This window comes from Mustela putorius, unplaced genomic scaffold (genome assembly GCF_011764305.1).
Source record: "Mustela putorius furo isolate JIRA1106 unplaced genomic scaffold, ASM1176430v1.1 tig00000738_pilon_pilon_pilon, whole genome shotgun sequence".
In the NCBI taxonomy this organism is placed as follows: Eukaryota; Metazoa; Chordata; class Mammalia; order Carnivora; family Mustelidae; genus Mustela; species Mustela putorius.
Window position 1 is genome coordinate 9,261,445 of NW_025421463.1, and position 23,997 is coordinate 9,285,441.

The window sequence follows — 23,997 nt, forward strand, 5'->3', positions numbered from 1 at the left end:
CCACTGCTTCTGAGAGCGGGCCTGGAGGCATTCATAATTTGAGGGGGTCCCTCGGCAGAGGAGGTGGGGTAAACCCCAGCAAGGGATGGAATGTAGCACCAGAGCAGAGAGGTCACAGCCAGGCTAGGGTGCACCCAGAGGATGCCCTCAGGGGACAGAGAGAGTCGGCTGGGAAGCAGATGTCCCCTGCCCCCAGTCACTGTGGTGGTGTCTGCATGAACATCAGGCTCACCCCCTGTTAATCGGCTCTTGTGCTCCCCCAGCCCTTGGTCGCCTCCTTTCCTCCTGAGCTTGCTGGAGACTAGGTGTCTGTCAGTGATGACCTTCACGGGCTCTGAGTGATTCCGCACTTCTCAGTTTACAAAGCACAGTCCTGTTTGCGGGCTGTAGTTGGATTTAGGTATATTGCGTGCTTGAGGGCAGAGCTGGTGTGGAGGCCTTCCAGTTTACAGATGAGAAGGAGGAGGTGGCAGTCCAGCCTGCCCAGTTAGGAGGAGCCTAACTGCCCAGTTAGGAGGAAACCCTCTCCTCTGCCATAGGGGACTTCTCGGCAGGGCTCAGGCCTCAGGGAAAGTTGGGGTGGCCTCCGTGGGAGTAGGAGTGGCGTATTCCACGGCTGGGACCCAAAGCATCTCCCTTCTGGGTGGGATCTGGGGACAACAGCGGGCCCAGCCTCACACTTGGTGAAGCACTTTCTCTCCTTTCAGAGCCTCCCAACTGCTCTTCGAGAAAAGTAGGGTGGGGCTTACTACCTCTGTTTTACAGATGTGGAAACTGAGGTTCAGACTGGGCATGTGATTTGCCCAAGGTCTTGCTGCAAGGAATCCGCAGAATCCTTAGGCTCCTTACAACGGAGGGAGGCTGGCCTGCTAGCTGGGCCCTTGCATTAGTCCTGGGAAATAAACTCTGGAAAGAGTTCACGGTCGTATTCTTTATTCAGACCAGAAATGCAACATCCCTCCCCAGTCCAGCAGGATAACCAAAAGACACTACATTTTGTTTTAATTTAAAAAAAAAAACTTTCATTTGGTGAGTGCTGTGAAGTGTGTAAACCTGGTGATTCACAGACCTGTACCCCTGGGGATAAAAATATATGTTTATAAAAAAAAAACTTTCCCTTTATTTCTCTCCCACTTAGTGCATTCACATCAAAGCCCTACAGAATTTGTTAGGCATGGGCCAATGGCAAGGTCACTGGGCCAACAGCAAGGTCACCGAGTACACATTCTGCTTGCAGGGGAAGCTTAGCACAGCCCCTTGGGCCAAGTGGACTGAACTCCTGGGGGCCGAGCCTCCGTTGTTTGTGTCTGGATCCAGTTCTATTTATAGAGTACTCAGTAGGTGCTCAATACATGTGTCATGAATGAATGAAGAGACATTCCTTGGAGACCCCTCCTTGGCCTCCTCTCTGCCTCTCTTCTTGCCGTGGTTCACCTCACCAGAGGAAGAGCCAGAAGGGGCCCTTGGGAGTCACCTGTTCAAATGCCTGTGTTAGAGATGAGGTCCAGAGGTGGTAAGTAACCAGCTGGAGGTCACACAGCGAGTTAGAGGAGAAAGGAATGCAAGATAATGCCCTCCTTGGTCCAGAACTCATCTGGGGTTCTCACCCAGCCTCTGTCTCCTGAGCCAAGAGGGCAACCTTGGGAGGAGCCACAAGAGTTCCTGTATTGCTCGTTTTACTGCTGAGTCCGAAGCAACCTTCCTCCGGATGTGCTCAGAGAGGCTTTCTGGGCCATGGGCCTTCTTTGGATGGTGAGGTGGATTCCTCCAGAGGCCTGGGCACCCTCCTGCCTCCTGTCTTGACCTGGAGAGGGAGAGTGGCTCCATTGGCGAGATGGGATTCAATCTCTATGTGGAGGTGGCACAGAGGCTGTTCCATTTGGGGTTCGCAGGTGGAAGGCAGCACAGAGCAGGGACGCAGGTCTGCTGGATGAGAGGGCCTAGGAGAGGCTGCGTCTCCCACAGGTGGCATGGCAGGAGGGTGATCTGGCCGGGGCACCAGGCAGAGACCCGCTGACCGGGAGCTGGTGGATAGCACCCGGTGGGGAGAGCCAGCAGGGGCTGAGTGGAGGGCGGCAGCCTGGGACCCTGTCACAAGGGGAAGGTAAGGTGAGAAGTGAGTCCTAGGCTTCACCTGGAGCTGTCCCGCGGCTTCGCCAACTTTCCCCCAGGACTTGGGTAACTCAGGGTGGGTAGGGGACAATGTCGGGGACAAATGTGTGCCCCGGGGGCCAGGAAACCCAGTCCTAATCTTGGCATTTATAGGACTTGCTTGAGGTGAGAAAGTCACTTTACTTCTCGGTGCCCAGTTTCTGCATTAGCAAAACATGGAGAAGTAAAGACATCCTACCTCATAGCATCACGGAGGGCATACACAAACCTCGGACCACAGGACTGTCTATGTTGTGTACTGCTGGTTGCCCGCTGTTTTGTGTCTGACACACCAAGCCCCTGGGGTTCCTCGCTTCTGTGTCTGGGTGGGACGTTCCTGCACGGACAGCCCATGCTCAGAGTGCACGTCCTAGGTGCCAAGGCCTTTCATTTCTCAGCAATTTCACCCTCATCGAATAACTACTCTCCTTGGAGGGGCGAAGTGACTCTTCTGGGCCACACTGCTGTTAAGTGCAGAGCTGAGATTCGAACCTGGGCAGTCTGACTCCAGAGCCTACTTGCTCAACCTCTGGGCACTGCCCCTTACTCCCTGCCTGCTTGGTTCTGAAACTCTGAAGTTCTGCCTAGTAATACAAGCCTGTCCACGCTGGAAGGAGAGGTACAGTGATTGTCACCCAAGAGATGAGGACGTGGGGACTGAGAGGGGCAGCGGCTTGTCCCACGTCCCACAGACATCCAGAGCAGTCTAGGCTGTGCTCTTTCTGGAAGAGCCTCCCTTGTACCCTCTACTGTACACAGAGCCCCTGGGGTTCTTCGCTTCTGTGTCTGGGTGGGACGTTCCTGCAGACAGGGCCCCCCACCGCCACCCAGGGTGCCTCAGCCACTCACGGCCTTGTCCGGGTTCATGGCCGGGGCCAAGCTGGCCTCACTCAGCGTCTGTGGAGCCCCAGGGCTGCCGGTCTTCTGCTTCCGCCACTTGGCACGCTGGTTCTGGAACCAGATCTGGGGTGGGCGAAAACCAGGTTGGAGATCAGCCGCAGGGTTTTTCTCCACCCAGTTACCTTCCCCACAAAAGCATGATCCTGATGCTTTCCCAGGGACTGGCTCTTTACAGTTTAGAAAGCTCCACAGCATCAGGATTTCCTTGGTTCAGGAGGTTTGCCCTCTGAGAGGGGACCAGAGATCAGAACCTTCAGTGCCTGTGGGGCTGGGGGCTTGAGCCCGAGTGGAGCAGCTGGATGCCATATAAAGAGGGGCGGTGGGGTCTGTGGGGGAACAGAGCCTGGAGGGCGCAGTGTCTCAGCTTCAGCCAGCAGGGATCCTGTAGAAATGCAAGCCTGGCCTTGCAGGCTCTCCCAGTATCTAAGGCGGAAATCTCAATTTTTAGAGATTGAAAATGCTGTGCAGATCAAATAAAACTCCTCCGTGGGCTGCTTCCTGCTGGTAGGCCATGGGCTCGCAACCCCGGTGGGCCCCTTGGCGTCTATAGGTTGAATATTGGCAGCTCCCTGTCTTCACGGGTGCCCTGGCTGTCCCTGACATGTGGGCATTTGTCCTTGGCCATTCTGCTGAGGGAGCTTCACAGCGCCTGCAGGCGCTGTCCATGCAGCTAATGACTGATTCTAAGTGGGAAGGGAAAGGGAGAAGTCTGAAGCAGCCGTGGTCCGTAGCCAGAAGCAAAGTGGGATGAGATAAAATCAAGAGTAAAATGTTGACCTGGGCCCTGGCTCAGATTTTTGAATTTGGAATGAGTCCATCATATTTGATTGAAAAAGGAAAAAAAGTGATGTAGAGAAGTGTTTTAGAGCCAGCCAGCAGTGTCACAATTGGCTTTGGATTTGCTAGGGGGGTACTTGCAAAATTGGGAGTGTGCAAAGAGGCAGGACATGCCCCTGGTAAATGACAAGGGGCAACTATATCTCTAACCACAGACACTCCAAGGGGAACAAATGACAGATTCTCGATTAGGTAGATCTCGGACCATGGATGGCCCTTTCCACTTCTCTATGTTGCCTTCAAAGTGACACCTATGGGGTCTGGATCAGGGGTTGGCAAACTAAGGCCAGCAGGATAAACCTGGCCTTCCTACCAGTTTTTGTATGGCCCGTGAGCTAAGCATGGCTTTCACGTTTTTAAATGGTTGGGAGAAAAGATAGAAAGAAGAATATTTGCGACACGTGCAAATTACACAAAATTCAAATTGTAGAGCTCATCAATAATGTTTTAGACAGTGACCGTATGGCTTCACAAAACCCAGCATAATTACCATCTGGCCTTCTACAGATAAAGGTCACTGGTCTTTGCTGACCACTGGTCTAGATTGTCAATAACTATTTTGTGAATGGGGCTACATGGTGAATGATGTTCTGGAACTACAGCCAGGGGGAGAGGGAAGGCAGGAAGCAGATACCGATGGCCATCACTGAAGTCACCCTGCTCCATTTCCACCTCCCAAAGACAGGCACCACCTTGTAACTACGGTGACCTTATTTCCTGGAAATAATATTTGGCAAATGTGACTATATTCAAGGGACAAAGGCAATGGGAAATTTCAGATGCTGCAGCCCTGGAGGGTTCATGATCCACAGGGTCTCACCCATGGACCCCAAAGCATTGAGGTTGGGGGCTGAGAGTGGGGGCTGACAGCTGTACCTGCACCCGAGCTTCTGGGAGGTTGATCCGGGCTGCCAGCTGGTTGCGGATGTGGACGTCCGGGTAGTGGGTGAAGTGGAAGATCTTCTCCAGTTCATGCAGCTGCTCAGAGGTGAAGGTGGTTCGGACCCTTCGCTTGCTCTTTCTTTCCTCTGGATGGAAGAGGGCTCAAGTTGGGTTAGTGATATTGCTGTTGGCACCCTGATGAGGCTTTTGTGTTACTTGATTTCACTCTTTCAACTCCTGCTGCACTACAGAGTCTTGGGCACTGGCTCCTCTGCTCAGAATTTTGCAATATTTTTCAATAGAAATCCTGTCCCTAGGTCCAGCTCTCTGATCTATCCTAAACAGTGGGGTCAAGATAACTTTCTAGAAACTCCCATGATTGTCCTTTTTGGTGTCCAGATGCCTTCAATGACTTGCCTTTGTCTACAACAGGCCATGGCAAACTGTAGCCTGAGGGTCAAATCTGGCCCGCTGTTTGTTTTTGTAAATAAAGTTTTATTGGAACACAGCCCTCCCATTGGTTTATGTATTGTCTATGGCTGCTTTCGCAAGCAGCTCTGAGTAGTTGCAACAGTACCCATATGGCCTGCAAAGCCTAAAATAATTACCATCTGGTCCTTCACAGGAAAAACTTGCCAGCCTTGGTCTACAAAGTAAAAACTGAACTCCACAGCAGTCAGTCCCTTACAACCTGTTTCCAATCTAACTGTCCAGCCTTGTGTCCATGTGGAGTTGACTACGTAATCTCTGGGGCCTAATGTAAAGGAAAACGTGGTGCTCTTGTTCAAAAAGCAGGAAAAAAAGCTTTTCATTTTCTTCTGCAGTCTCTCTTGACCTGTCAGTGTGGTTTTTTGTTGTTGTTGTTTGCTTAGGTTTTTAAATTTGCCATGTAAGGTCATGCTCCGTTGGGCACAGGGTTACTAATAGGGTGAAACCTTACAGCGACCAGAACCCACCCATTCACTTGGCACCAGAGTACATGTACTTGAACTTGAGCCTCCTCCCATCCATACCCTGAAATCCCTCCCATCACTGGAATCACACAGGATGGAGGAAGTATCCGTCACTGGGTAGGGATGGGGAAACAAGTGGCCTAGATAGAGCCCATGCTGGGAAGGAAGAGTGGTGGGAGGAGGGGCACTGAGCATTGAGTCAAGGCTTCAGGGCCCTAGTGCTTGCTTTCTGGTCCCACTGAACTTCACTGACAAAGCACAGTTTCACACGTAAAATTATTAAGAGTTTCAAGATGACCATGAGCATTAAATCCCCAAGTGTTAGGCCTCTGTGCAGTACTGTAGGCAGCTACACTGGTCCTAACACAGGCCCGGGAAGCCAGGTCTGTGCATGTGTGTGTGTGTGATGGGGAATCAGCTATTCTGCTGGGACACGATAAATTTTGAAATGCCTATTGGGTATTGAAAACAACTCTCGAGTAGGCAGATGAATATATGTTTGGAGCTCAAAGTGGGTCTCAGGACTGTGGTTCAAATCTGGGAAGGGTCAGTGTATATTTGGCTGAGGTTACTCAGGCAGGAAGGGATGTAGAGAAAAGTGGAGGGTAAGCCTGGACCATCCACTGAGCAGAGGCTCAGCAGCCCGTAAGGGAGCCGAGAGAAATCAGTGAAGGACACCACAATGGGCAGGTCCCAGAGACAGGAGGAAAAGGAGGACATCCAGTGATGAAACTCAAGTAAGAGGCTCAGCTGTGCCAATGCTGGGGATAGATTAGTTATAACAGAGACAGAGAAGGGTCATAGCAGTCCCGTGGAACAGGCAGTGAGGGCTCAGTGGGCAGTGAAAGGGGCGGAGGGGAGGCAGCCACTGCAGACACGTCCACAAAGGTGTGCTGGGCACGTGGAGGAAGAATGGCAGTTGCTAACTGGAGAGAGAGTGTATGTTCCCAGGACCAAAACAGAAAGGACAGGATAGCATCATGAAAAGCCCCCAGTAAATGTTCTCCAGCAAATCTCTATATCAGTCTGTTTTCTGGGGAAGCTGATCTGAGCCAGAGGAAGCTCAGACCCAAACAGTGCCCAAGGAAACAGGGGGAAAGAGAGCTTTGGAAAGAAAGGAGTGTCCGTAGAATTAAAAACAAGTGAGGGAGAAGAGGAAGAAAAGTCAGAAAATATCAGTGTGTTCATCAAACACCTATTATGTGCCTGGTGTGGTGTTGGACCTTGACCTTGACCTTGGCCTGCATTCATGCGTGCATGTTTATTTAGCTTGTTTTGTTCTAAGATGGATGTGAGGCATGGGGTCCTGAATTTGGCATTTAGGAGGACACTGAAGGTCAGAGCAAAACTACTTGGGTAGAAATATGATGGCAGAAGCCAAGGAATGAGGACCTATGTTTGCAGTAGCCCAAACATACCCAGTGTGGCGTCTGACACTTCCTAGAGACTTTGACAAATATAGGTTGAATGAAAGTGGATGAAGGCGTGAGTGGTTGGGGAGAAGTGACAGCAGTAAGTAGGAGAAGAATTCATATATTGAGAAGGTGTTAGAAGGTGGCGGGGGAGGCTGGGGAGAAGTTTCAGACAGTAGCGTGGAGCACGTCAGGAGACTGAGGGGAGAGAGAGGGCTCTGGAGAGGCGCTGGAAGGGACAGCTGTGGGAGAGACTTGGCAGAGACACTCGCTATACAGGTGAGGGTACCAGGTGAGTTTCGGGGCAGGTGAACCAGAAGTCGGGTCTCCAGCAGAGAGTGAGTGAGGTGAAGGGGTCAGAGCAGGAGGGATGAAGAAGGGCTTTGGGACAGCTGCTCTGGAGAAGGACCAGGGAAGCATGAAGCGTAAGGAAGATCTCCCATGTGCAGCCTTCCCTGTACGTCGTGAAGGGGACAAGGGTCACAGATGGTGGAGGAAGGATGGAATCAGGTGGTAGTGGGTTTGTTTTCCTGACCATGCACTTCCGAGGACAGGGCTGCAACTTAGTTTTACTTCAAACAAAGTCTACATGATGTAATTCTAGGAACTGTGGGAAAGGTAGAACCCCCCTCCCCAAACCCCCTTCACGTTTGGGGATCAATGTCAGATGTCACAGGCCAGATGGGATGACTAAAAAGGAGGGTGGGGATCTGACATCTTCCTGAGGTCTCCTTTCTCGCACGCAGCTCACCTTCCTCCTCACCCCCGCAAGAGACGAGGTAAAAGCACTACAGGCTATGAATTGGAGTAGACATTGGGTGAAGAGTGGATCTTAGTTATGATTGTTTAACAACCGAAGAGTGTGTGTGTGTGCATGCATGTGTGGTGTGTGTATATGTGTATGTGTATGTGTGGTATGTGTGCTTTGTGTGTGTGTGTGGTGTGCGTGCACACTTGTTATTTATCCTAATATTTGTTAGAAGGAAACCCACTGAACTGGACATCAGGAGACCTGAGCTCTCTTCCTGAATTCTACAACTTGGGCCACATTTCATTTACATTCTGGGCCTCAGTCTCCCCATCTGTGCAATGGGTGAAGAGAGCAGGCCAAATACATCCTGACATCCTATAATTCTCTTTCTCTTCAGGTGGAGGTTGGATGACTTAAAACACCTTGCCTTGGGCCTGCCCAGGGAACCATTTGTTTGGTGGAAGGCGAGGGCCAGAGAGGAGAAGCTACTCCTACAGCTGAAGCTACTCCTCAATCTCTGGGATTAACCAGGCCCATTGACCTCAGTGGTAGAAATGGCATCTCATAGTCTGCCTTTGGTCTCATCCCTCTCTGTTACCCCTCAAGCTTGTTGTTAATTATTTTCTCTTCCCTCAGAGGACTTTGACTCATTTCGATAACTCTTGGGAGCTTCTTGGGAGTCACAGACAGTGAGGTTTCAAACATTATCATTTGCTAGAATAAGCTCTTGGACTGTGAACCACCTGATTGGACTTGAGAGAGCTCCTTCCCTATCTCTTTTGCCCTCCCAGGTCTATCTTCTTTTTAAAAATTTTTAAGAAGAGATATTTATTCTATGTTTAGAGCTAGCAGTGTGTTTAAGGGTAGAACTGAAGCCAGTAACAATTGATACAGAGAGAGATGGCAATGTCAACCCGTTGCTGAGTCTTAAGGAACATGTCCTTTGTGCCCAGCATCTTGTAGGCACTGGGGGCCTATCTGCAGGAGTACAAAAACGAACAAGCCATGTTGACAATTTCACGCTCATTCAATCACAAGGCCAGCATTTTAGGTGATAGTAATACTGGGCAGTTCTATAGGACATTGCAAAAAAAAAAAAAAAAATTCACAGGATGGAAGATTCCAGGTTTCCTGGGCAAACTGTGGTGTCTGGGACAGTTTGGAGTTAGGATTCTTCTGGGAGTACAGAGCTATGGAATGGGGGATCCTGGACAGAGAATGTAGGGTGCAGAACCAGAATATGGGAAAGCAAGCATCATGGAGAATAGAGGATTAGAAACAATGTAGATGATGAGAAAAAGAAGCCACCTTCTCCATTCTCTCCAGAAGGAAATTTAGGCAAACAAGGGTTTATGACTAAAAATAGACTCCTTAATAGAATAATTTTTTCAATGCTTCCATTTGTGTAACTAAAGGAGAAACTTTTAAGATACATGTGGCTTTTCCCTATTTCTGGCAGGACTGGAGGGCATAATTTGGAGAAAGAAAGGATCTACTTCTTTTCTGCATAAGTGACCTCTGACTTTGTGGAGAGTGGGTCGTCTGGCAAATTGCTGGTCAGTTAGAAAAATATATTTTCAGCGGCGCCTGGGTGGCTCAGTAGGTTAAAGGCTCTGCCTTCAGCTCGGGTCATGATCTCGGGGTCCTGGGATTGAGCCCTGCATCGGGCTCTCTGCTCAGCAGGGAGCCTGCTCCCCACCCCCCTGCCCTGCCTGCTTCTCTGCCTACCTGTGATCTCTTTCTGTCAAATAAATAAATAAAATATTTAAAAAAAAGAAAAATATGTTTTCATATTAGTTCTGAGCTACACATTCTCAGATGTTTGTCTTTGAGAAATGATGGTGATGGTGATAATGATGGTGATGATGATGATGATGATGGTGGTGATGATGATGATGGTGGTGATGATGGTAGTGATGGTGATGATGGTGATGATGGTGATGGTGGTGGTCATGATGGTGTTGATGATGGTGATGATGGTGACAATGAGGATGTTGGTGGTGGTGATGATGATGCTGGTGATGATGGTAATGGTGATGGTGATGATTGTGGTGATGATGGTGATGATGATGATGTTGATGATAGTGATGATGATGGTAATGAATGTATGTGTGTGTGTGTGTGTGCATGTGTGTGTGTCCAATGGCTCTAGAGACTTCTCCAGGGAATAAACAGACACATCCCAAATCCACACCACAGAAGAGATGGAGGCTGAGCCTCAAACCCACCACCTTGCAGGACTCAGGATGCCAAAGCTTCTTTCTCAAGTCTGACTGTGGGTTCTTGGAGTGCCCATAGTCAACACTGATTGTCCCCCAGCCCTTTTTGTGATGTTAGTCTAGACTGAATGGCCTCAAATTGGAGGACTATAAAAAGGAGTGGTAGGGATGGAGGGGTCCTGGGGCTGAGATCACTCCCAGTGACTGGGGCCCCCTGAAATTTAATTCATGAGACTGAACCAGAAGAGCAGTATGGGAGAAGTCAGATAGACTTGGACCTGGCTTCAGGAAAACAGGTTTGGACCAGAGGCAAGACTTTGTTAAAAGTTTAGCTCCTTAAAAAATATATTATATGTTTATAAAAAATAAAAAATTAAAAAAAAAAGTTTAGCTCCTTAGGTTTGCAATGTTTAGGATGGTAGCTACCATCTCCATGTGGTTATTTAAATAAAATAAAATAAAATAAAATAAAATAAAATAAAATAAATAAAAATTCAGCTTCTTGGGGCACCAATTCTGATGGCATTGGGGAAATGGGAAGTTTAGGGTAAACAAAAAGAAGGGTGGACTTGCCAGGCCTACATCTCTGAGAAGTATCTGAGAGGCTGACTAAGGAGAGATGAAAGGCCACTCTTTAGTTTTCCCTCCAGATGCAGGTGGAAGCTGCTCCAGGAAAGGGGTGGGAGGCACCAGCGAGGCAGGCATGGGTTACAGACCACAGTGGATGATAAGGGAGAGGAGGCAGGTGAGAAAAGTCAGAACAGCATGGACTGATATGGAGCAGAGAAGAATGTAGAACACAGAACTTGGTCTATGGAATTTTGGAACCAGAAGGAACCTCATTCAATGAGACGCTGGAAATAGGAGCTCACTGTGAGAGTGTCCTAGGCACTGGATGAGGTTCTTGATCATCAGGAAGGACTGGGATGTCCCAAACGCTCCAGAGGGGAGGTTGATGGGGTCACTGGGTCCCCTTTTCCCAGCTCTGGAAGGAGCACTGGATTGGGAGTGATAAAATCTTTAAGCTCCTGTCCAGGCCCAGCATCTCCTGACCATGTTCTTGGCATGGAAGCTGAGGAGCCGGTGGCCACAGTGCAGCCCACCCACTGCGGTGGGCCAAGGGCACCAGGGCAGGGCAGAGGATGGGCGGGGAGAGGGTGGAAGAAGGTGGCAAAAACTGCTGCCCCTTTCAAGTTTCTCCTCTCCCTGTTATTAATTGTGTGAGCTGTGAATCACACTTCAGTGGGTCTTCAAAGAGAACGAGTCAGCAGAACTTAATTAAACCTGAGCCGTTTAGCACATCGATCATAAGAAATACACAATTTACACAGGTGATTAGGCCACCTAATTATAAACCGATGTTTCTCTGCGCTCGGCTCCCTCCCCTGATTGCTCTTTCTCCTCGGTCTGCTAATTGGTCCTGGCTGCTCAGCTAAAGGCCCTGGGGGGCTTTGCCACTGGAGGAAGGTTCTGGAAATGGACTTCGTTCAGTGGATGCAGCATGGAGGGGATCCAGGGCACACTTTGGAGCCTTTCTGCAGGCTGGGGACACTGCCTGGACATGATGGGCAGGGTACAAGGCAGAAGCCTGCCAGGGTAGACCTGGGCTGGGCTTTTCTTGCTAGCCTGGTCATGAACTTCCTACAGTTACCCTGGTGCTCATAGCATACAAGGAAAACTCCTTGGCATGGCATTCAAGGCTCCTCAAGTCCACCCTTTCCCGAATCATCTTCTTTCCACCTGATCATTTCTAGATTCCACAAATTGGTCATGCCCTTTTATTCTCTAGGTGCCTGGTCTCACAGCTCCCCCTGCCTAGAATACTTGTCTTCTTTCTTTGTCTGGTGAATACTCATCACCAAATGACACATCACCAGATACTCATCTATTCAAGCTCAAATCAATCCAATCCTTCCTTCTCTGCAAGGTCTGTTGTGAATCTCTGTAGAAACAGCCCCCCCCTTTTTTTTAAAAAATAAATTTAAGTAAAGAGCACTTTTGGCTTGCACCATCAGCCTCTGCATTTGTAAAAACAAAAATCTCTCTTAGCTTTTCTCTTTGTGCTTACGTATCTTTCTATCCAAATGTTAATGGTGGTTAATGCTAGACGATGAGATGGTAGAGTTACAGCTACATTTTTCACCTTCTTTTTGTTTAACTGTGTTTTCTATTTTTCGATAATATACATGGATTATTTGCATGAATAAAAAACAGCAAAGAGAATTCAGCCAGGGAGGGATGACACGAAAATAAAGAAATCACTAAGGGCGACAACTGGCCTGAAGACCACTGGGAAGCCTCTTGGTGGAGATTTGCCGACGGCCAGGGAGGGCCTGGGAGGGCTCTCTCAGCAGAGCAGGGTTGTTAGTTTTCTTGTGCACAGACTTACTCTCATGCTTTTTATGTATAGATCTCAGCCAATGTGCACACACACACACACACACCCCTGCACTTTCCATTTGTATATCTTTTTTTTTTTTTTTTAAAGCAGGTGTGCCCTTTGTTTAAAGGGAATTGTGTGGGGGAGCCCCACACAACAGATAGCGGCAGAGCTCCTTTGTTGATGCATGTGGGGGCCCCCGGAGTGCAGCTTGCTTGGCTCCCCTTTGTCCGAGGCAGCTGTGGCCCTGCATCTCTGGAAGCCTGCCACTCCTCCAAACACAAGTTTTAAAGATGCTGATGTACGTAAATAAGGGTCAAAGTTCCCGGCTTGGCGCACTTGACCTTCAGTCTCCTGATCTCCCATCCCCTCTCTGCCATTGCTCCAGGATTTTTAGACGCCAGCCACGCTGGATTTCCCTGTTTCTCAACTCCTTTTTCTCCCTCGGGTTTGCCGCACGTGCTTCCCTCTGCCTGCCTTCTCTGCCTGACCCCATCTCAGAGGTCACCTCCTCTCTGAAGCCTTCCTGGAAGGCCTCAGACGGTTCATTATTCCCTTGTCCTTGTTCTCGGAACACACGGTCAGGTTCACAGGGTCTCTCTGTGTCATGGTGTGACTCTCGTGACAGCGTGTGTAGGTCTGGTGGGCGAGACTCACACATGGAGGGGGATGGTGTGAGTACTGAGACCTGGGGCGGCAAGGGGCCATTTTCACGGGCTTTCAGAGCGTGCGTATGCGTCCTCCCCTCCTGTGGCCATTTCTTTCCGATCTGTACTAGTGGCAATGCCGGGGCGTAGTTGGACCTCACAGGCTGTGCAGCCGGAGCGTGTTTCATGCTGGGACACAGGAAGTGTCACAGAACTAGCTCCTAGGCTAGGGAGATCATATTTAGTTACCCTTCCCGCCAAGCATGGGTGAGGAAGTTCACTGTTCTCTTCATGGCCAACCCAAGTGCAGGGCTGCAGGGTGCTCAGATGAGAGGTGTGCAAAGCCATGGGCCCTGTAAATGGCAGGGAAAGCGGTTTCTAGCCGAAAATGGGTTAACAACTGCTACCTTCTGAGGGGCATCTGGGGAGGCAAAGCTCTTTGGGAACACCCCATTGATTAAAGAGCAGAGACAAACAGAAACACTTAAGAGAGTTCTAGGTCTGGAGACTGAAGATGACCTATGAAGGCTTATAAGGGCCCTGAACTGAGAAACCATCATCCCAGCATAGAACAGTGTGAGGGAAGACAAGGATCAGCAAGAAGAAGCCTCCAGACACGGCCCAAACACACCCCCTTCTCTCGGCTACCCACTCCGGCCTCGGCTGACTGGTCTGGAGGTGAGTATCTCACTCAGGCCCGGCCAATGGGTCCTTCCTCTGGGACTCCTGGACGTGGAACTTTAGAGAACTTGTGGGAAGTCGCTGGAGGCTGATAAAACTCTCAGAGTGATTGGGTGTCACTGGGAAGGAGAAAAGTTGAGCAGGTGCAGAGAAGCCGTTGGATGGATATGGTGGTGTTGATCCTGGCTCTCATCATGGCTGAAGCCCGCTTATGATCCTGCCCGTCCCTTGGCTCAGTCCCTTGGTTCCTCAAAGCAACACATTTCCTTCTCTATTTCAGCGAACCCGATGGTTTTTGTCATTTGGAACTGAGAGTTCTCATTCATATGATCATTGCACCTTTTGCTCATAAAACCCTATGGTGGCTCTTCATTCCTTTTGGGATACAAAGCAGAAATGTCCTTGATGGTCCGGCATGGCTGGGCTCCTTTCCAGCTCTCAGCCCTCACCTTGCTCCCTTGAACATCTTGTTTAACACCAAGTCCTTGCCTTGGGGACTCCCTCTGCATGGAATGGGATCCACCTTCCCCCCACTCAGTGTTCAGACTGCACTCAACCATGGGCTTGTCTGGAAGCCTTTGCTGGCAGACTAAATGTCTCGAGGCATAGGCCCTCAGAACCATGTTACCTTCTCCCTGGCACTTAGCACAGCTGTCATTCTGCTTTCACTTATGATAATCAGATGGCTCTTTGTCGTCCCTACTAGACTAGAAGCTGTGTGCGGGCAGAGGCTGGGCTTGTGTTTTGTTCTCTACATCGTCCCATTCCCAACTAAGCACCTCTGGTGGCTTTAAGATATGTTTGCAAATTCTTGGATGGCTCTCAACCCAGGAATTCTTTTCATCTTTAACATGGCCCTACTCAGTCGCTCACAGAGCAAAGGGAATGCAACGGGAACGCTGCTTGCAAGTTTCTCAGGCTGGGTCGTAAAAGTACACAAAAGGACGTAAAAAGGACGTAAAGACACCCTTTTACGACCCCTCCAGTTGGAAGGACACTGTAGTGGGAGGGGGAGAGCCCTGCATAGGAAGAAACTGAGGTCTCCTGGTCAGCCGACTGAGCTGCCACCAACTCACCAGCCGTAGAGTGCCTACCTTGGAAGCCGATCCTTTATTCTGGCTCAGCCTTCAGGAGGCTGCAGGCCCATACGACTTCCTGCAATCCCATGAGGGACCCTGAGCCAGAGCTCCTCAGTGGAGTCACTCCCAAATTCCTGGTCCACAGACTCTGAGTGAGACAATTAATGTGTATTGTTATTTTAAGCTACTGAGTGAGGGGATAATTCCTTGTGCAGCAGTAGATATGCCAGCCACTCGGTGGATTTTAGTCACTCTTTGACGCTTGCCTGGATGAGGACTACAATGGATAAATCAAATTTAAATGACAGCCAGGGCTTTGTGTGTCCTCTGTCTGCTCTGATTTCTCCTGGTTCTGATGTTCTGTGTCCTATCATTAGAGTAGTGTTGTCAGTGCCCTGCTTGTAACCCTCAGAGCTTTCGGTGCTCCAGATCAACTTCCGACTGCCAGGATGTGTATTTCTGCACTCAAAAGCTCAGATAATTCTGAGGAGTATGGTTGCTCCATTTCCCAAAGGATATAAGCTTCAGTTTCCCACTGTGGTCACTGGCTTAATCACACATGCCTTCTTTGTGTGATTTCACTACCTCTGTGCTGTGTCCTTACATGTCCCACATAAATCCCTTGTGCTCCAATTTTTCCTTCTGGTCTGTTTTTTTGCGGGAGCTCCCAGGAAGACAATGCTTTTTTGCAAGCTGGGACCAAGCCTTGTTCTTCCCTATACTGCTACAGGGCTTAACATTCAGCCAGGTTCTCGATTCTAGAATCAGCCTCCCGATGCCCTAGAGGAGTGTCTCCATGGTCTCCTTAGGGTGAGGCTCTGGTGGCAGGGACTGAGAGAGGCTGAGGGGTGACCAAAACCATACTTATCCTGGGGCACTCCAGGTTTTAGCTTTCCTCCTTCTGCACCACTCCTGTCTGCTCTGATGGGAGCCCCTGGGTCTACCTCTCTGAGTATCAGAGCTGTTCATCACAAGGCAATGAGATACCCATGGGTCTGGCCAAAGCCTGAGCCTGGATTCCCAATTCCCGGGACCAGGAGCAGAGCAACGCAGCTTCCTTGGGTTCCTGGGGTGATTGGGGAGGGAGGATGGGAAAGAGAGAAGAAAAAGAGGAAAACCAGGGGCTCATTCAGACTTCTGCCCTCCAGACCGATAAGAGTCAATTTCTGTTGTTTTAAGCCACTCTGTCTATGGTGGTGATTTGCCACAACAGGACCAGGAAAGGAAGGGGTGGGCGTGGGAGAGGAGCAGAAAGAAACGGGGAAAGAGCTAGGAGAAGGGGAGGAGGAGCAGAAGTTTTGAAGGACAAAGGTGTGGGAGGGGTCCAACCCCTTATGAGGGTCACCTCCATGAGAAGTGAGAGAGGCCTGGCACTGGTCCTGGCCTGGGTGACCGAGCTGGCCCCACACATGCACATAGCTCAAAACAAGCTATTCGCCTCCCTGGGCCTCAGCTTCCCCCAAGAGTGGTCCTCGGACCACCTATATCAGGGTCATTTGGGAGAGTTTGCCAGAATGCAGATTCCTGGGAAGGCGGCGGTGGGCTGGGACGGGGAAGAGGGGACAGATCCTGCGGAGGCCATTTGTCCTCTTGCCCACAGCTCCTGGCTACCCTGCTCCTGCCTGGCACGGACAGCCTCCACCCCTCTCTGCGGGGAGGAAGGCTCTGCCAGAAAAGGATCACGAGTGACACCACCGAGGCTTTCCAGCCACCAGTTTGCCATGGAATCAGTCATGGCATGTTTGAGCTGGGAGGGACCTTAAGAATATTCTGGTCCTGCTCTTTCACGCTCCAGATGGGGAAACAGGGGCCTGGGGAGGGAAGCAGCTTGCCCGAGGTCCTCCTGTGAATTAGCAGTACCAGAAGGGTTCTCAGAGGCCGGATTTCTGGAGTCTGGCTCCCCATCCTCCACGCCCAGCGTCTCAACGTCTCTGGCTCATGGGCAACGTCTGCAAGTTGCTTTTGTGGTTTCTGACACGGTGACCTCCCATCCATATTATCTGCTCAGCGTTTTCCCAAGTAGGTTTTTTGTTTTACCTAAATAAATAAATACATTCTAAAAGAAAACCTCCCATCATGACCATAAACGGATAACCGGTGTCACATGTCAGAAATGGAAGGTTAGGGTAGGAATCATTACAGAACTGTTGACATAAATAAGCTGTCTGCGTAGTCCTCAAATGCATTTTGGAAACCACCAGCAGGATCTTCACTGGCCTTTTGGAAATGCTCGCGGCAGGAGATGTACAGATTTAAGCCGCATTCAGGAATAGTCTGCGTGGACCGTCGCAGGCCCCCGGGGTTCAGTTCCAGCGCTAACACTCACGTGGTTTCTGCGGGTGACTGCTCTTCTTGGGTCCCTCATCTATAAGTTGGGGCTCACAACTGTGGCAGTTCCGTGGGAAACAGCCAGGGGAGTGCTGCGCGAGCCACAAGGCACTACCCATCCTGATGTGTGCTATTTCGACAAACCCTTACAAGATGGTCTGTTCTTCGTCCAACAGGATAGCGGACGTGGAGAGTGCCAGCATCTTCAGGGGGAGGTTTAGAATGACTGGCTCCCTTTTTGCCATCACCATTTTCAGACTAGAGGAAGGAAAGCTTCCCTGGTGGGGGGATCGGACCTCCCCTCTCCTTTCTTCTCTCTCCCTCTCTGCCTCTTGCCCTGCCCACCTCTCTCTCTCTCTAGGACAGAGAGGGCACTCGCAGACTTCATGTAGCTGCAGCAGGAGAGAGTCAGGTTGGACTCTATTGCTCATTCTTCTCACTGGAAGATATCAGTGAGCTTCCAGAAATGAAGCTGAACTTTTTCCCATGATAGACTCCGCTCCAGGGGACAGGCAGCCCTCCAGGGTTTCCCCCTTGCCTGCACTGAACACAAGCCTGTCTTGGGAGACTGAACTTGGGGGAGGGAGCAGAGCTTGGTGATGGTAGGAGGAGGCATCCTGGGCTCCCTTGAGCTGCCTTCCAGCCTGTCCTTGGATTCAAGGGGTTGAAAGCAGAGAGAACTGGGGACCCCACGAGTGAGATACTCCAGTCTCACCGACAACCAGGCCCCAGCAGACCCTCGTGACCACCCTAGCTGCCTTCTTCTTCCCTCACTCAACCAATTCCCTGAGGGTGAATCTGAGACCAGAGAGAAAGGGACCTTCCCAAGGGCAGGCCGCAGTCCGGGGCAGGCCGGACAGTGCCACGGAGGAGGATTCCTGCCTCGCAGCACGTGCATGTGTCCACCTTGTTGCCCTTCCTCAAACTGGTTTCAAGGACAGCTGTGAGGTCTGCCTCATCATTGTTGTGTGGGGACAGGCCCCAGGCTGGGCCACTGGCCTGGGAAGGGGATCGGGGTGGGCCGATCCCAGGCCCAGCTTCAGCTGTGGGAAGACGTATGGGCTGGACTCTCCTTCCGAAGAAGACTGGGTCGGACTGAGCAGGTAGGTGGTTGGGGGCAGGCAGAGCCAGGACCCGCTCTCCAGCTGTGTGATGTGCGGACATCCTGCACCTCGTCTCTCTCACAGCCAAGTCTCCTCGTCTTTCAATTATGATAATCATGCTTCTCTCCGGTCAGGAAAGAGGAGACTCCAGGACAGCCCCTACCGCCACGGGGATGCCATGAGAATAAATGGACGCCAGCATTCTTAGCTGTGGCCTGCTGATGGGAGCAAGCCCGTGTTCCTGCCTCTGCCGCTGATGGAACCTTGGGGTCTGCCTCTGAAAAACCCAAGTCCTGGCTAGACAGAAAGGGACTGGCCTGGCACCTGACCTCTCTTTGAATTTTGGGGGCTCTTTCTTCTACGGAAATGGAGCACCTTTTCCCTGCCCAGCTGGCTCTTGGGACCCTGGGAATGGAAAAGAAATGACCAGAAGACACTTACCCTGCGGCTGGGCCTGCGGGGGCCTCTCTGGTCCGGAGCTCACAGCTGCTGCTGGCCCAGTGTCCTGTTCACCTGCCCTTTCCGACCTGACCACATGGCTCCTCTCGCTGGGCCTCTTTAAGATCTCCTCAATAGAGAAGGACAGTCTCAGCTTCCTGGGGGCCTCACAGCACCCCGAGCTTTTGCTCTCCATACCCTGCAGAGGGCAGGGCTTGCCTTGGGGCACTCAGTGGGTGGCTGTGAGGAGGGGCAGAAGGGGACCTTGTGTGCGCCCAGGGCCAAGCTGGTGGAGGGTAGCGTTCTTCCTCCCCTGGAACTTCTGGAATCAAAAGGGCAAGCGGAGGTGGAGCACAGGGAGCCTCATGTCAGATTATCCAAGCACGATTCTGTCTCTGCACGGACTCCCATGGGCTATTCTAACTGCCCCCCCCCCCAGGAGGCAGGTCACATTGGGAGAGCTGGAGTGGGCTGTATCCCAGGCCCGTGGGCTCAGAGCTCTTGCAGACTTGATGTCACGGGAGCCGCCATGGCCACGCTGGGTTTGGTTGTACTGCCAAAGGTCTTCTCCGGATGGTTGCTTTCAAAATCCCTGGGCTAGGTCGGGATCCCTGATGTCCACTGCCGTCTAAGCTAAAGAGCTGGAAGGAAGAGGAACGTCCACGTTTGTCTTTTCTCTGGCTTGTGGCCCTGACCTGATGGTTCTGGCCAGCTTCTGGAAGGCTGGAGTGCCACCTTTGGGCCCGAGGAGGCCAACTCCGATCTGGGCCACCTGCAGCCTTGAAAGGTGTTTCCAGAAACCCTCTTGGACTTCAATTTCTGCTGCTTCTGGACTCCAAAATAGGCTTTCCAGAGCGCCTGGGCTTCTGCCGTCTGGCAGGTGCAGGCTTAGGTAAGGGTGTCCAAGCACTGCAGGCTGGCTGTCCGTGTCAGGGCTGGACCGAGTGCCGGTTTCTCTGGCCTTCCTTCCGGTTTCCCTGGCCTCACTTCACAAGCCTCTCCAGAGCGTCCAGGCCCAGCGTGACTCTCCCTCCTTTTTGGTGTCCTTTTTGGTGTCCTGCTTCTTCCCAGCTGGTATGCCCCTTACGTGTCCCCCGAGATAGCACCGAGGGAACCCTTTCAGTCTGTCCTGTAAACTGTTGGCTGGCTGCTGACAAGGCATCCACCTGTCCTTACGGGGAATTCTGCTCCTAATTACTGTGTAATCAGGGAGGAGGAGCTGATAAGAGAAGAAACTCTCCACCCTCCTTAAGGCCGGGGACGCAGGTGTTGGGGGGAAGGGGGAAGGAGCAGAGCGGAGCTGCAGGGTGGACCGGGGGGGGGGGCCGGGGAGGTGCCATGCTGGAGAACTGGCTAGGTGCGAGCAGGATGAGGGATGGGAACAGGCTGGCCAGGAAGTGTCCCCGGGTGTTTGCTCAGCTAGGAGAGTTTATGGGTCACGTGGAGGTTGGAGGCTGGGCCAGGGTGCTCTCTGTTGGGTGTCAGCCTGTGGGCAGTCCCTGTCAGACATGCTTCCCTGGGCTTGCAAATATCAGAGCAGGAGACGCTTCTGAGTTCTCACGGTGTATGTGGGGAAACCGAGGCCCAGATCAAGGAGTTGGCGTGGATGTCATGGCAGTCTGATGTGAGTAGTCCACCAGGGAGCTCCAGGATGCCGTGCTGGGCACAAGACGCAGTTGGCATGAGAGTGACAGACGCCCCAGGAGAGACGGTGAACTTGCGTTGGGACACTGGAAGCCAGACCTTCGCATAGAGGGTGAGGGGGCGACGAAGACTGACCCCTACTCCCTGTGGAGGATGAATGCAGAGAGCGAGGGACTTGCCCCGAGATGGGGAGCAAGTAGAGAGCAACATGCCCTGCTTTAGAAGTGGTGCCCCTTGGGAGCGTCAGGTTATTCTATGGAGCTCGGAGGCCTGGGCTCCGAGGCAGTAACCAGCCAACTCTACAATCTTCAGAGCGTTCTTGTGCTCTTGTGCTCCATGCCAAAGCCTGATGTAGTTGGACATCTGGATCCTTCCGAATGGGGATGCTACCGCCCTCCAAGTTTTCCCCGGAAGAGGAAGGAATTTTAATGAGTCAGAAGTGGGAAGTGTGACTTAATGTAACTTCTGCTCGTATACTGTGGCCAGAATGAGTCACATGACCCTGCCTCCAGGCAAGGGGGCTGGGAAATGGAGTTCTTCCTGCGCCCGGAGGAAAATGAACCAGTTTGGTGAATGCACAGTGAAATGCCTGCTGTATACCATGCTGATCAGGAGGCTAGAGTCCCACCGTGGTCAGGCCACTGTTGGTTGACTAAAGGAGTCGTTGATTGTGAGGACCTGTTTCCCACCCCTGGGGGCAGAGAAAGGTGTGAGGGTGCTTGAGGAGGCGAGTCAAGAGTGAGGACAGGGACCTCAGGGGCTGAAGCAGCAGAGGCAGTAAGGACAGGAGGCAAGGCCGTGGAGTCGGGGCTGTGCACCCACTGCTGCATCTAATCCGCCCGACAGCCCTATTAAGCGGCTGTCATCCACGCCGGTTTATCACTGAGATGTGCCCGGAGACGTGGAGTGGTGGGGATAGGGCTACACAGCTAACCAGCAAAGAAGCACTGTTGAGACCCAGTTGGTCCTGCTCTCAAACCCTGCTCCCTTTGCCATAATCTCCAGAAACCATCTGGTCCAGCCCTGTCATTGTACAGATGGCCAGAGTCCCAGAGAGAGAAGTTGCCGGAGACACTACACCTGTCATTTTCAGCACATCCTTTGATTTCCTTATATTTTGCCTCTCTTGGGGTGAGCCTCCCGGCAGATTAAGGAAACACCCCTTGTCACGTGGACCCGGACACTTGCCCTCCTTTTAGTCCGTCGCCCGCAGCTGGCCACAGCCCTGGCATTCACGCTGTGTTCCTTCCACACATGTGCCTCGAGCAGCCACTGTGTGCCAACCACTAGGTACGCGTGCATGAACGAGACACAGAACCTGCCCTGGGGGGACTCACTGTCTGGGGCGGGGGAGGGGAGATGGGCTGCGGGCAGGCAGGCCAATGAGACAAAGTGGAAAGTGCTTAGGAGTCGGGAGGGGCTCTGGTGGGACTGCAGAGGAGACAACTTAGGTGGCCGCCTGGGTCCAAGGCAGCTATGTATGACGTGGAAGAAGGAGAGAGGCAGGGGAGTCATGGCACGGGAGCTCCGTCATTTATTCTACTGAAAACACACAAGCACATAAAGGCACCTGCATAGTGCACTCTTCCTACTTTCATTGATGGGAGCGGGATCTCACTTTCTGGAGAGGCGTTTAGGAAGAACATGCTGGAAAAGTACGTTCTCTTATGCACCCGTCAGATATTTTTGAAGCCCACGCTCCGAGGGGCCCGGCGGTGACTACAGTGGCTGGAATAGCAGTCGTGATTCAAATAGACATGCTCCCTCTTCTCCTGGAGCTCACCTTGAGACTAGAGAGGACGAATAAATGCCCAATCTAATTTCCATGCGTGGTGATGCTATAAATAAAACAGGATGATGAGCCAGGGAGAGTGGCCAGGAGGAGGAGGGTGCTTTAGTTTCTTCAGATGTGAACCGCATCCCCCTGGGCCAATACAGAACCAGGGGTGTTTTTCTGAGCCGTGGTTCATGAACCGAGCTAGAGAGTGAAGGCAAACCTCAGGGACAAAGGGGAGAGAAGTTACAGGCTGCGTGTGTTGATGTCTGGGAGGGAGCGTGTATCAGGATGTGTTCAGCTGCAAGTGACCAAAACCTAACATGAGCGGCGTAAACACTAGGCGTTTGTTTGTTGGCTTGGTGATGTGTGCAGTGGGAGGACCCAGGGCTGGTTAATTCAGGTGTAGTAACAATGTCAAGGGCCAGGCGCTTGCCTGTCTCTTCTGCCGTCCCCAGTGCATTGGTTTTGTCTCTACCTGTCCCCCGTGGCTGGTAGATGGTTCCAGCAGCTCCAGGCTTCTGGCCTCAGACACACACAAATGGGCTTGCCATCCCCCACTCTTCTTCTCATGGAGAAAAGCCTTTCCCAGAAGTCCCCAAGCAGATTCCTTTTATTTCCCCTTGGCCAAGTCTGAGTCCCCAACTTTAAACCACTCCCTTCCAGAAAGAAGGAAGTGGCCATGACAGATAAATTATTCAGGGTTCACTCCTTGCGATGGTGCTGGAGCTGCCTTTCCTGGTCATTCTACTGCTCAATTCCTGGACAAAACTGGGGTCTGTGAACTGAATGCTCACAGGACGAATAACTGCTGTCACAGAGAGGCCAGCCGTGTCTGCTTCGGGGAGTGGGTGGCCAGTCAAGTTTTACTTTGGGAGGTTGTGCAAGAGGGGGCGTGCACCCAGGTGTGCAAGCACAGCATTTCCTGAGCAGCTGGCACATTGGCTAGGCCCCTCCTGAGGTGCAGGGAGAAAAGGAAGAGAGGAAGCTAGGAAGGAAGGACCGCCCCCCCCCCCTTTGAGCAGCTTGGACATTTTCACAGTGAGACCCTTCCCAAAGCCATTACCACTTTCTGCCATCTGCCGCTTCCAGCCTCCATGGACCAGGGGGTCATTTCTGTTGTGCAGTTGAAGGGATTAAAGCACGATGAGGGAGGTGACTCATGTAAATTCTCTCTGTTAGTTGCTAGCAAGTGGCAGAGTCATGGTGTGGGGGTAAACTCGCTGTCACCCGAATGCAATCTCTTCCTAGCACTCCACACAGCTTGCTAGAGTTATTGAAACAGTCTGAGTTTTTAGAAGGAATTCCCAAAGAAGCACCTCTACAGACACCTCAGTGGGTTGGCAGTTGAGAGATTTGAGGTCTGAGGGACTCCCTACTCTATTACTTCCTTCCAGAGCAATTTTTCTGGGTCTTTCCCTCTGTGGTGCTGGCTTCCTGAGCTGAAGAGGGCCTGTTCAGGGACAATAACATGGTGGTCTGCCACGGGGAAGGTCTGGTGGTGAGAAGATCAGGGGTTCTTAGTGGACCCCTCCCACCTTCATCCTTGCACTGTTTGCTCTTGAGACTTGCTTCTGCCATGACCTCCTGTGGGGGATGGAGATGCCTAGATCTGCCATTCTGAGCTCACATTTGATTTCTTTTCATTCTGGATTCTGGTAAGGGCACTCAAAGCCCTTTCATAGTCCATCAGGTTCTTAGGCCTCCTTACTTGGGGATGAGAACTTGTCTTTCTGAGCAGGCTGGCAGATCCTAGAGGCACCCTGCATTGGGAAGGCAACACTTAGAACGTAGGACAAACCACAGAGCCCTTTCCCT

The 23,997-nt window shown here is 51.6% G+C and overlaps 1 protein-coding gene across 1 annotated transcript; it reads right to left on the bottom strand.

Moving 5' to 3' along the window:
- Positions 1–916: 916 nt before the first annotated feature.
- On the bottom strand, positions 917–19,935 carry ISX (intestine specific homeobox). Its single transcript, XM_013051502.2, has 4 exons — positions 18,765–19,935; positions 4,765–4,916; positions 3,001–3,114; positions 917–2,088 (listed from the first exon to the last, which is right to left on the bottom strand). The coding sequence occupies exons 1-4, from the start codon at positions 18,955–18,957 to the stop codon at positions 1,849–1,851; spliced, it is 699 nt and encodes a 232-aa protein (XP_012906956.1). The 5' UTR covers positions 18,958–19,935; the 3' UTR covers positions 917–1,848.
- Positions 19,936–23,997: the final 4,062 nt, after the last annotated feature.

Excerpts from the sequence above, each read along its gene's own strand:
- ISX (XM_013051502.2), bottom strand. The coding sequence starts at position 18,957 with ATGGAGAGCAAAAGCTCGGGGTGCTGTGAGGCCCCCAGGAAGCTGAGA. Across the intron at positions 3,115-4,764 it reads TCCCAGAAGCTCGGGTGCAG|ATCTGGTTCCAGAACCAGCG; the intron begins GTACAGCTGTCA and ends CGCCCACCCCAG. Across the intron at positions 2,089-3,000 it reads CCATGAACCCGGACAAGGCC|GGTCCCAGGCTGCCGCCCTC; the intron begins GTGAGTGGCTGA and ends CCCTTGTGACAG.